Source organism: Propithecus coquereli, unplaced genomic scaffold, assembly GCF_000956105.1.
Source record: "Propithecus coquereli isolate 6110/MARCELLA unplaced genomic scaffold, Pcoq_1.0 Scaffold876, whole genome shotgun sequence".
Taxonomy (NCBI): domain Eukaryota; kingdom Metazoa; phylum Chordata; class Mammalia; order Primates; family Indriidae; genus Propithecus; species Propithecus coquereli.
Window position 1 is genome coordinate 406,571 of NW_012155018.1, and position 12,387 is coordinate 418,957.

The following is a 12,387-nucleotide window of genomic DNA, read 5'->3' on the forward strand; positions in this document are numbered from 1 at the left end:
TGTGATTGCTGTCAGGAAACTATCAGTCTGTCTTGAAGGTCCAGAGTTGGACACAAGGTTGGAAGAAGGATTGTTTTTGGAAGTGTGGTACAGTTCCATCCACTATGGATTGGATGGAATTATTAATAATTTGGGGACCAGATAGATCTAGCCTATGGATTAGAAATTTCTAGATTTGGGGGAATGCTTGAATTGAGATCATGGCACGTTTCTGGTAGTCATAGCATTGCTCCCAAATTAACAGACCACGGCTTCAGAGCTGGAAAGGACCACAAAGCTCGTGTTCCGGCCATTATCCTCTCCCTCCTCACTCCTGCCTGTCATTCGCTACTCAGTGGATGGCATGCACTTGCCTGGCCACTCGGGTGTGACTTTCTTTGGTAAGGAGTGTGCTGGGCCTGTGCTCCCACTGTCTGAAATCTGCTATTCAAAGAGCTTGCCCAGGGAAGTGGCTGTCCCTTCAGTTTGGTCCCCAGAATAAATCTTCGTGAAACAGGCCTAAACCCAACGGCAGCCTGGAGCCAAGCCCAGTCAACCTGCAGCCTGAATCCAACACCCAGCCAAGCCCACCTCACATCAGCCAAACTGCACTTGACCTGCTGGCCCGTTAGTACAAGAATAAATGCTTGTTTTGTTGTAAGCCACAGAATTTTGGATGGTTCATCATGCAGTTGCTGACTCATAGAGTCCCTGTCCCTATTGTAGAGCTGTTCCAAACATGGCAGACGGTACCCAGGCTGGGTCATCTGGATGGGGAGCAACACAGCTCCCAGTGTGTGGATCCTGTGCAAAAGAAACCACCATCACCCACTGCCAGAGCCTCGGCTGTGTATCTAGATTCTATCGCCAGTGTCGGGTTGTTGTCAGTGGCTCCCAAGCTTCCCTGGGCTGTAACACACACACCAGAGTTGTTTGAGTGGCTCCTTACTGCTCACGTGTGACCTTGAGGCAGGTTCGTGCATCTCTGGGCTTCAGATTCCTCATCTCTAAGTGACGATGTTGAAGCTGACAGTCTCTGATCTCTCCCAGTGCTGAGTCTATAAGACAGGGTTGTCCCGTGGGGCCCACCTGACACATATTCAAGTCTCAACTCTACCTGTTACCAGCTGTGTCTTTCTAGAAAACAGGTGATTACTTAGCCTTCTTAAACTATGGCCTCCTCATTTGTAAAATGGGGTTGGCCGTACATTTGTTGAGGCATTGTTGTGAGGTTTAAATAACATACTGTTTGGAGGTGACATAGTCCCATGCGGCCCCTAGTACATCCTCAGTCAAATGCTCTTTCTCGGTGACCGTTGGGGAGCATCCATTCCTCCCTGGAGCCAGGAAGGAGTGTTTACAGCTCAGAAGCTGGCTCTGGCCCCTGGTATTATGCCACTCATGGTGGGGCTGTGCCCAAGATGCTCACTCACAGCCGACCCCACCACCAGCAACGTCCTCCCACAAGGGGCTTTTTATGCGTGATGTTCTGTGTCCTTTGAACATCCATTTAGTTCTTCACAGTGTTCCTGTCAGTTAAGATACGAAGAGGAAAGCTCAGTCCTTATCTGCACCATGACTGGCAATAGCGTTTTGAGCCAGGTACACCTGCGGCCTGTGTATGTGACCATGTCGCGTTCGCCTCTCACCTGGGGTTGTTTGGCTTTGCAGGTTCCGTCTTTTTGGGGGCCACATGGACAGGCAGATGTGTATGTCTGAAGATTCTAGGAAGCATTTGCCAAAAGAATTTGAATTTTCTATTCAAGTACAAATTAGATCTATTTTGAAAGTTCCATATTCTTTTCCAGCCGTGGTACTCTTGTCCCTAGTACCTGACTTGCATGTGATCGGATAATCGCGATGACTGGAATTCTCAGGTCTTGCCTGCATCCTGGACGATGCGGTTCCGTGGTGGCAGGTGGTTCATGGGTGGGGAGACACATATGTTTGGTGCCTGTTTCATTTTGTCTGTGAATGTGTGTGTGTAAAGAAATAGAAATACTATTACTATTAAAAATAAAACCCATAACTCTCTTTAGTTTTATCACAGAAGAACTTAGGCCAGATGATTTCCAGGCAGGGAGGATGGCTAAAAAAAGTCTCTAGATTTTGTTCCCCAGAATCCCACATCTCCTCAGGGTGTGTCCTTTAAATCTCTCAGTCAAGTACAAACATGAATCTTTTCCTTGGTTCCCCTTAACTAACATCTGCCAAAGAGAGCATTACTAACCATGGCAGGAAGGGAAGAACAGTAAAGGAACTGTGGCTGACACAGCACAAACGCAGTGAGATATCCACGCCGGAGTCTCTGCACCGCAGGTCAAAGAGCTGGCCCAACTTCGCAGTCCCTGTCTAGGCTTTCTCCCTTTCCTCCTGGTTCACTGTGTGTGTCTCATAGGAAAGTACCTTTCTGTCCTGCGTCACAGTGTTCTTGATATTCTAACTCCTTCCTAGCCAAGGCTGAATGGCCACTTTGCACTCTGTGTGCGTAGACGGGCACTTTCGTCATCAGACTCAAGGTTCCTCCAGACAAGATGGTGAGTCTGGGGAGTGTCCGGTGCCTGCTGTTCCTTATGTCGACGTCCCTCTTCTCTTCGTTCAACACTTATTGAGCATCTGCCATGTGCTGTTGGGATATGGAACTGAACAGGAAGCGCTGGTCGTACCTCTATCCACCAGCAACTTCTTGGGTGCCTGCTGTGGGCTGGGCTCTGTACGAGAGACTGTCTATGCTAGAAGTAAACAGACAATTTTTTTGGTCACCTAGGCTAGGGACGACTGAGAAGGCTTTCCCTGAGCTAGTGACACCTGTATCTTAATGTGCTCGCTATAGTATCCAGCAAGTATTACTGGGAGTTCTGCTTCCAGTATGGCTAAGTAGGCTTCTACTGGGCCCACCTTCCCTCAGGTATCAAGTATAAACACTGGGCAACGTGAAATAAGTACATAAATAAATAAATGAACAACCAAGTACCCGAAGGCTCTGGAAAATGAAACTAAGCAAGCAGATTCCGAAGGGCATCAACTCTTGAAGATGGAAATGGCATGGGTGCGTTCCCACTTTTTACAGCTTTTCACCTGAGTGAAGGCTGAAGTTGGTACCACACAAGGCAGATAAAACACTGCTAGGAAACTTACACCTTCCTGGCCTGAAGAACCAGAGGGAAGAGGCCTGGGCAGCTAATGCCACTGGAAGGTAAAGAAGGGGGCGGGAGAGGTGGAGGGCGTAATTTGTCACTCTGGGCAACCTTCTTAGGGAATTGCCTCTTAGAAAAGACCAAAGGAAATGACTTGAAAGGTTAAATGTTTTTTAAGTCTGTTTGTAACTGCTGCAGTCTAGCCTTCCGTTGTAAGTTGCCTCCGAGGGCTATGATGGATCTAGTTGGTTGCTGCCCTGTTCCTCTTAGAAATGAGAGTCGTGCAAGGGGAGCCTGGAAAGAGGCATCGGAGACATCAGTGTTTGTAGAATGCTCGGTGCCTCTTCTGAGAAGTGCGCTTGCTGGGTTTTGTGTCCTTTGTGGTGCTCCACGCCCCTTGGGACTGCACGCCTGCAACTGCCGGACAGTCTGCTTGCGGCACAGCGACACTCCGGGCGCTTCAGGGCCCTCCAGGCTGGGGAACATTTGCCTACAGACATTTTCTTACCATCCATTGCATATGTTTTTATGAAAGGACTGAGAAGGAGGAATTTGCGATGAATAATTCATGTGTCATTGTTTTCAAAATACAAAGTTATTTTTCAAAGCAAGCAGCCAATCAGAGGTCCACTGTGGCCAGGGTGCTTCTGTGTGGGCCACAGCTTTCCAGCTGAACACTCGCGCCATCCATGCTGGGACAGGTTCCTCAGCAGAGCTGGGCTGGGTGCACATGCAGATGGCTCAGAGCTGTCAGAATTCCTGGTCACACACTTCCCGCCTAAGTCCCCAGACAGACCCTTGGGAGAGCCTTGAAATCCAGCTCTGCCCACCTGCCCAGCCTCCCTGGGCAACACTGCAACGCCCACATCCCTCTCTGCTGGGCTCCGGCCCTGCACCAGGCCCTGGCAGCTTGCTTACCCTCAGTCTCCACGCAGCCAAGCTGGGGCCCAGCCAGACGGATCAGACCAGTAAAAAGTACAACAGGTTACTTTCAGAGACAGCAAAGGGAAGAATAATCCACAAATGCAGCTCCCTGGTCCTCTTCCTATACACCAAAAAGGATGATAGCCGAACAGAAAGAGCTGATGACTGCCCCAGAAGTTGTGGCATGCCCCGTTGCCGAGAGCCAAATCCAGACTGCAGCTAAGGGGGTTTATCTTCTGCAGCTCTACTCTGAGGGGCCAGGGCCAAAAGCGCCGCACCTTAGCAGAACCCGGAGGCCAGGAGAAGCTGTCCTGACAGCCCCCTGTGGGAGATAGGAGGCAAATGGGAGAGCCCTCCTGGCAGCTCCCTAAAGGCCCCCATCCTTCATGTTCTGCTGAGACCCAACCAGCCTTTGCCTGTGTGGCCCCTTTGGCTACGTGGGAGGGCACCAGGGCTCCACGGCCGCTCTTCTGCTTCTACTGTGTCATTCCCTCCCCGTTTCCACCACACTGTTCTTTGTCAGGCCCTGATGACCTTATTCCAACAGCGGAATTCATCATAGTGGTTAATAATAAGAACTGGGTTTGAACCCCAGGGCTGCCACTTCCTAGGCCTGTGACTGGGACAAATCCCCTAAATTCCCTAAGCCTCAGTTTCCACATCTTTAAAATGGGGTTAGTAAGAGTACCTTTCTGAAGGCTTCTGATAAGGATTAAATGATATCTGGGTAGTGCCTGTAAAGAACTCAGCACAATGCCTGGCACGTAGTAGGCAATAAATATACTACGTGATGACAGTGGTGAAGATGGCAACGTAATACTGTCTCACCCTGCCCTCCTGCTCCCTCCCCTGCTCCGTCTCTTCACTGTGCAGTGAGCGCAGCTTCGTCCCACTCTTCCTGAGCTCTGCGACTTACTCTGGCTTCCTGCGGCGTCAGTCAGAACCACCTGATGTATGTTAGTGCCAGTCCATGTGTTCCTCGCCCACACCCCACGTGCAAATCCAGCTCTCCCAGAAAACCTTCAGTCCTCTGTCCCAGGTGGGGTCAGTCATCCTAGATGTCTTTGGCCCCTAGACCCACAGACACATTTCGAACTGTGGTTGTGTCCTTTCTGGAAGAAAAGCCATGTTTTTCTCATTTAAATTATGACTACTTGGACAGCAGCACGGGTGGTGCCTTCTGCCTACCTGCTGGGAGGCTCACCTCTAAGCAAGTGGTTTGTCTGGGTCGTTGGCCGAAGGGCATCGTCTGCTCTGTGAACAGTCCAGCCGATCAGTTTTGTCACTTTCTCCTGGGAAGGCGTCATCCCGATGATTCCCCTTCAATATCTGCAGTGCAGGGAAGCGTGTTTTCTCAGGTGCCCCCCTGCTCCCAACACTCACAAGTGGAAAGGGTAGGGCATGCGTTGGAGGGAAGGGCTCAGGAATGACGTCCAGTGAGTGGACTAGCATAGGGAGAGGAAAGAAACGTCTATGGATGCCTCCCCACCTTAAAAAAGCACAGTGGCTTTCAATGTAAACCATGGGTTGTAATGAGACTTTAATGAAAATGTTAGTTTTCCCTCCCAAACTACCCTGCTTGATTGTGTTTGCATTTCTTTGAATATATGAGAATATAACTTGTGACACCGAAAGCTACTGTGGTGACAAGTGTGAATCTGGATGTCTTGGGTGGCTTGACCTCAAACAGGTTTGCGGTGCTGCCTGCAAACTGAGCACCATGCTGACCCAGGTGCTGGTACTTTGTTCACTCACTGCTCAGCAAACACAAGGCTGTCCTGGGGCCCAGGGCACAGCAGACCCAGCCCCTCCCTCTGGCAGCCACGGGTGGGGGCAGAGGGTAACAATGGCAGGCTGGAGCCCAGGGCCCTGGTGGGAGCCTGAGCGGGCAGGAAGGTTTGGCCGGGCGGAGACCTGTGGGACAACCTAATGCCTCTCTACCGTCACCTCTCTTTCTTGCCAGGTACTAGAAGATACTGGAATGCCCATGGACGATGACCAGTATGCTCTGCTGACTACAAAAATAGGCTTTAAGAAAGAAGGGATGAGTTATCTTGATTTTGCAACAGGATTCGAAGGTAGTGAATGGCCAGGTGCGCATGCCGGATGCATCCTGGGCGGTAGTGCAAGTGTTTGGTGGCAGTGCCACTAGGCTCTCGGGTGGAAGAAGCATAAGCTAAGATGCTGAGACATGTGTCTTCTGGGACTACAAACAGACCTTTTTTGTTTAATTTTATCTGACTGTGTTTTGGCATTTTCTTTTCACTAAGTTAAACAGAATCATGAGTGCAGAAATTTGCCAGAAAGAGTCTTCTACAAACTCAGAGCACAAATGGTTCATGAACTTTACTCCAAAGCCTGTTTCTTCAATCACACCTCATGTCCTTTAAGATCTTCCTCCTAACACAGATGCTGGTTGTCTGTAATTACACAATACCATGCACCAGCCAGGCAAGTATTGTTCCTTCCTGCTGGCAGATAAGGACGCAGAGAGTCTAAAAGACTCAATCACTCACCAGTGCTTGTTAGGAAACCCATCTCTGTGCTGTGTGTGGGGCCTTTCGCTCTGCTTTCTCACACTCAAAAGACATTTAGACGGACAAACAAGCCCTCTAGAAAAGCTGCAGAAATCACACAAATACATCCGTAGAATTTCTATTCTCTTTTGCTGCAAACACCCTGCAGGCTGGCCAGGCAGAACTCTGCACTTTGCCGTTCTCCCAGCCTTGGTCTGGGGGGTGAGCAAGCGAGGCAGCACGTCCCCGGAAAACTTGGCCAGCTCACCGCCAAGTTCCCCCCCAGCCAGATTTTCATTTGCCAGCTCCATAGAAAGAGAGGCCTCACACCCCTGAAAAAAGGCAACACAAGAAGCCATAGCACTGTGGAATTTTGACACTTTCTCTGGGTATCTGTTTTGACATTCTTGAAGGAAAATAAAGAGAAGAAAAAGGAACTCACATGCATTTTAGTGAGCGCTTCCAGTGTGCCGGCTGCATTCATTTCTCAGGTGAGGAAATGTTTGCCGAGGTCCTGGGCTGGCAAGTCTGTCGCAGCAGGGGCTCCATCGGTATCTGCCAGCCGCTCTCGCCTTCCTGGCTGCCCAGCCTGGTCAACCTCCCCTTGCTGACTCTCCCTCTCCCTGCCTATCTCCTCCCTGCCTCTCCGAGCAGCCTGCTGGTCTCCATCAGTCCCCCAGCAAGGGCGACCGAGGCTCCGGTGGCCCCATGCCAGAGGTCCGTGGGGGGCATGGCAGAGGGGTCATCTGCTGGGCAGTGATGAGCTGAGGGAGGCTGCCACAGCCGCCTTTGTGAGGTGGGGTGAGGCCGAAGCCAGGCTCGAGACAGGGCCAGAGGATGCCCTGCCGGCGACCATCTGCAGACACGCCAGTGGGAAGGGGCAAGGCTGCTCTTTTATTTTTCTCTTCTTTCAGGGTTAAAGTTAAAATTTTATTTACTACCTGAGTGGCATAAAAATTTGTTTTCCATGCTTCAAAAAGAAAAAACAATGTGTGCAGAGCCACTCTGAAACCAAGTCCCCAGTGTGTGACCTGGCTTTGACACAAGACCACCCTCGATCCCAGCCCAAAGGAAATGGATCAATTGCTAAGCAGAGGCTACACTTCCTTCCCCAGTTTAGGGGAGGGAGAGGGCACGGGGCTACAGTGAGCCAGCCGGCTCCAGAGTCTGCTGTGCTCTTGGGGGAAGCTGGGGGACCCTCTGGGCTCATCTCCCGTGTAAGAGGGACATGATGATATGTTCACTCTTGTGTCAACGGGGAATGGGATCCTACTTCTTAGGGTTGTGGGAAGGACCAACAAATATCTGCAGGCCCCTGTCATGTTGTCTAACAGATATGTGGTCAGGAAATACCTGTTGAATTAATGAACATTGAATGAATTACACATTCTGGCCTTTAGGACATGATTCCAAGAAACAAAAAAGAGGCAAGAATTTTTATTCTCTGCCTCCGGGAATTCGGAGATGAACAACAGGAATGACAGAGACACAGGACAAGTAAAGGCACCAGGGCGCCAAGCGCAATGTGTGCCAATAGAGGCTAGCCCTGTAGTCTAAAGAACAGTTCCTCTCGTAATAACAGGAACACGTCTAAGAGATCAAAGGGAAAGAAACTCATAACAGAGTTAATGCTGTGTTCGATTCGCAGGGTGGTGTGACTGTGCAGGATTTGGCAGCACTGAGGCAGGAGAAGGTAAAGTGTGGAAGTTCTGTGCTAATGAGAGTCATCTGACTGATGTCATTGTTTCAGATGCTCAAAGGAATAAGCCAGAAGCAGCCCCACCTCAGACTCCAATTTCTTCAAAAAGTCATCTGGACAGCCACTTTATAACTGCGGAAGAATGCCTGAAACTCTTCCCCAGGAGACTGAAGGAGTCATTCCGGGTAAGTTGTGACCGTCCACCGCTTCACTCCTGCAGCCCCACCGGCTCCCGGCCTTGCAGCCCACCAAGGGTGGAGTCCCGGTGCCCAGTCACTCCCAGTCACCACGGGACACGAAGTGTTTCCTCCACAGACTCAGTGTTGGTCAGAGAGAGCTGCATGGGGCGGGGGGCGCTTTTTAACTCTGAGACCCCCCTGCTCCCTGAGGGCCTCCCCGAGGACACTTTGTTGGGAGGAGAAGTCAGGAGACCCTCCTCACTTCTTGGGAGGGCAGGGCCGGGGAGCAGCTTGACAGCTGAGGTACTGTGACTCTAGGATCCATTCATCCAGTCCACTCGTTCCTCACCAAACAGGTATCGTGCACTTGCCTGTGTGCTAGACTCTGCGCCAAATGAGGGGGATGGAGACGCCAGCCCTGCCAGGGGGCCCGATCTAATCCAAGACATGGATGGTAAACAGACAATTCATGTACATGGTGATCGGCTGTTGTAGAAGAAACTGAAGTGTGCTATAGGGGCACAGGGAAAAGACCCCCTTAAGGAGGACTTCCTGGAGGAGGGGGCCCTGCACTGAATTGTAAGCCCCAAGCATGAGCTGGCCAGAAAAGTGAGGAGCAAGCCATAGATGACACAGCTCAAGCCAGGTGGTGGCAGACAGGAGACAGCTATTGCCATTTTGCAGATGAGGAAACAGGCTCCAGGTTTCTGGGGAACATGTGATTTGTACACTAGTACACTTGAGGCAGGTTGCTTAGTTGCAAATCCCAGCTCTGCCACTTACTAGCGCGACCTTGGGTGAGATATTTAACCTTGCCATGCTTCTGTTTTCTCATCCATGAAATGGGGGTTATAACAGTCCCTACTTCCTTGGGTTTTTGTGAGGCGTGAATGTGTTAATGTATGCAAAGTACTTGCCAGGGTGCCTGGTGTGTTCTGTGAGTGCTCCAGAAAAGCTGTTTGTTACTGTTGCTGTTGCTTAAGGTCACACTGCATGTGCAAGGCTCTGTCTGGGCCCAGGCCTGTGTTTCCCACATGTGCTTCCTGCCAATGTGGCCCCAACTCCCTCGTGTCCGTTAGCACCTGATGCAGCCCTGCCCCACGAGCTTACCTGTCTATTTTGGAAGCATCGTACTTGTACTTTCATATTGCAGGTTCCTGCAAAAGGGGTTATTTACAATATAAAGTAAGACCTGCTATGACTCAAGTATCTAATTAAAATGTTTGGGGATTTCGTGGAAAGATCTGTCTGTATTCACTCATTTATTAATTCACCCCAAATTATTCAGCACCTAATATATGTAATCACCATGCTAAAAGCTGTGGAAATCAATGTAACAGATGCTGCCTGGGCGGGCAGACTCTGACCCACTGGTGGCCTCTTCTTGTCAGGACCCACCTTAGGGGGCCTTCCGGGGCTGCAGGCCCATGCGCTTGCCAGTGACTCCTGCTACACCGCCGGTTCCAGGCCCTCACACCTCCCCAGACTCGTCTCCAGCAGTTTGGGCCATTTCCTCTTAGACGTCAAACTGAACACGGCCAAAATCACACTCCTGACCCCAACCCCTGCCCCAGTTTGCTCCTCTTGGGTCTTCCCGTCCCAGTAAGTGGCGCAATGGGCCAAGCGGAGTCCTTCAGACATGGCTGGTCCCAGGTCCTAGACACAGGTGGTCTCTATCACGTCATCACAAACAGGCCTGGCCTTCAGGTGGCTCCTCGGCATGAAATTCAGTACTGCATTTGTTTTCTGATAGACAGAAGTGGCCAAACATTATGAAAGGTATATAAAAACATTGCGAGCAAGATTCTCATATGGTCCAGAAATCTCCAGCACTTTCTTTTTCTTCCTGCCAGTACTGAAGTACAAGTCCCAGAAACTGAGAGCGTGGAAGGGAAGGAAACGCCTTTTTTGTTCCTTTCCCTTAACTCTTTGCGTTAAAAGAAGGAGCCGGAGAGCATAGTTGATAATGTCCTGGGAGAAGCAAAACATGGCAGGGGTGTTCTGCACAGCCAGGTCTCCCAGAGTAGCAGCCGAGACGCAGCCAGGCCGCCACTTCCTCACGGTGGAGAGCGTCCGCACGTGCAGGGTCACGAGTGCGGCGTCACCCCGGGATAAGAAGGGAGTGCTTTGACACATGCATTTTGTTTTCAGGACTCCTACTCAGCCTTCTTTAAAACAGACACCGACAGGGATGGCATAATCAACATGCAGGACCTTCAGAGACTGCTGCTGCACTTGCTGCTCAACCTCAGAGATGAAGAATTTGAGCGTTTCCTTGGCCTTCTTGGTTTGAGACTTAGTGTCACTTTAAATTTTCGGGAATTTCAGAATTTGTGTGAAAAGAGACCGATCAGAACAGATGACGCACCTCAAAGACTCGTTAGGTAAGAAGGCAGCTCAGTGTCTCTCATGTACGATGGCCTTTGCCACCATAAAGCTCAGCATTTCTATTGTGTCCGCAAAGGATACAAAGAATGGAGTGATTATTTTTCCTTTTCTTAGTTCAAGGAAAGTCATACAAGGAATGTGCATTCAACGTAGAGCAATCAGAAAATACAACCCTTGTCTCACACCTGTGAGCATTGTTTTTATATTTCGCTGGGTTCCAGTCTCTTCTCTATGCGCATAAATACATACATGTACTTATTTTTTCTGTTTATTAATCCGAGGTCAAATACATATGCTATTCGCTCAGCCTTTTCAAAGCCAAGCTTGAGAGACCTTTGAGCACATTCTGCTCTGCCAAGGCTCGGCCCTCACGGGGCCCACCGCAGGGCCAGGCAGAGGGCTGTGCGTAAATCCGGTCCAGGCAAGTCCTTGCCAAGCAGACACACGAACTTTCTTCAGGAGCTGATGCTTCCCACCTCCTTGCCACCTCCAAATGGTAATCTAGGTGAGAAGTGTGAATTTGGGGAACCACAGACCATCTTTATGGTAATTGCCAGGAACTGAGAAGTTGTCTGTGCCACTGCCTCGGGAGACTCAGGGACCCCCTTCCAGGCCCTCCCTGGGCCCTGCTGCCCCTGGCCCCTGCCCAGCCCCACTCGTAGTGAGGAGGAGGATCCCAGTGTCGAGTCAGAAAGAGTGGACACTCCTTGGAGGCATAATGGGGCCCACCGTCCAGCGGTGGGGAACCTGTGGCCTTGGGCCACTTGTGGCCCTTTTCCTGAATCCAAATTTTGCAGAAAAAAATCCTTTTAATGAAAGGAATCACTCCAATGTGTCCCAGTTCCCTGCTGAGCTCTGTTGAGTGCCGACATGCATCAATGAAGTAGCCAGTGAGCCCGTCCTCGGCAGTTCTTGTAATGTTAGTATTTCTGAACTGCTGTCTCTATTGTGCTAATCCAGAGGTGCGTTTTCTGATGCGATGGTGCAGCATCACAGGGACATTCACTGTGCTGTTTTGTCCTTGAGGCATGCATGGCCCCTAGGGGCTCCAGGCAAGTGTCTGGGCAAGGGCAGAGAGTAAAGCCCCCAGAATCCACTGCCACTGTACGACTGTTGTGACACTTGGCTAGGCTGCAGAAGGCCCTCTGAAGTTGCACTTTAATTTTTTTCCCTTCTATTCATAGGTTTTATTTTGTCTATCCAAAAAAAAAGTAAGCAGGAAAATGACTATAGAGTCTTCCTAAGCAAAATGATCATATAACATTTGGATACCTGCTTCTAATCATTCAGGTTCTGAGCAGCTTTCATGTGAGACTTGATTGCTTAACATTAAAACAAAACAAAATCCTGCCCAAAGAATTTTCTGGAGAATGCATGCAGAATGAACTTGGAAAATTTCAGCCACAAAGTGCAATCTTCTCAACCTTATCATTTGTATTTATTTATGTATTCATCATATATCTACTAAGGTGTGCCGTGTGCTGGGTGTCATCCCAGGACTAGGCGGTGCAAAGATGAGTAAGACTTAAACGCTCCCTTTGAGGAGCTCATGGTCGAATGTGAGA

The 12,387-nt window shown here is 50.0% G+C and overlaps 1 protein-coding gene across 1 annotated transcript in view; it reads left to right on the forward strand.

Annotated features, from left to right (window-relative positions):
- LOC105826280 (EF-hand calcium-binding domain-containing protein 6-like) overlaps positions 1–12,387 on the forward strand; it is a gene marked incomplete at its 3' end in the record, with an annotated part of 192,321 nt that overhangs the window by 138,112 nt on the left and 41,822 nt on the right. The window contains exons 15-17 of the mRNA XM_012664235.1: positions 6,004–6,118; positions 8,307–8,440; positions 10,586–10,818. Coding sequence (XP_012519689.1) covers positions 6,004–6,118; positions 8,307–8,440; positions 10,586–10,818 — 482 coding nt within the window. The remainder of the gene's footprint in view (positions 1–6,003; positions 6,119–8,306; positions 8,441–10,585; positions 10,819–12,387) is intronic.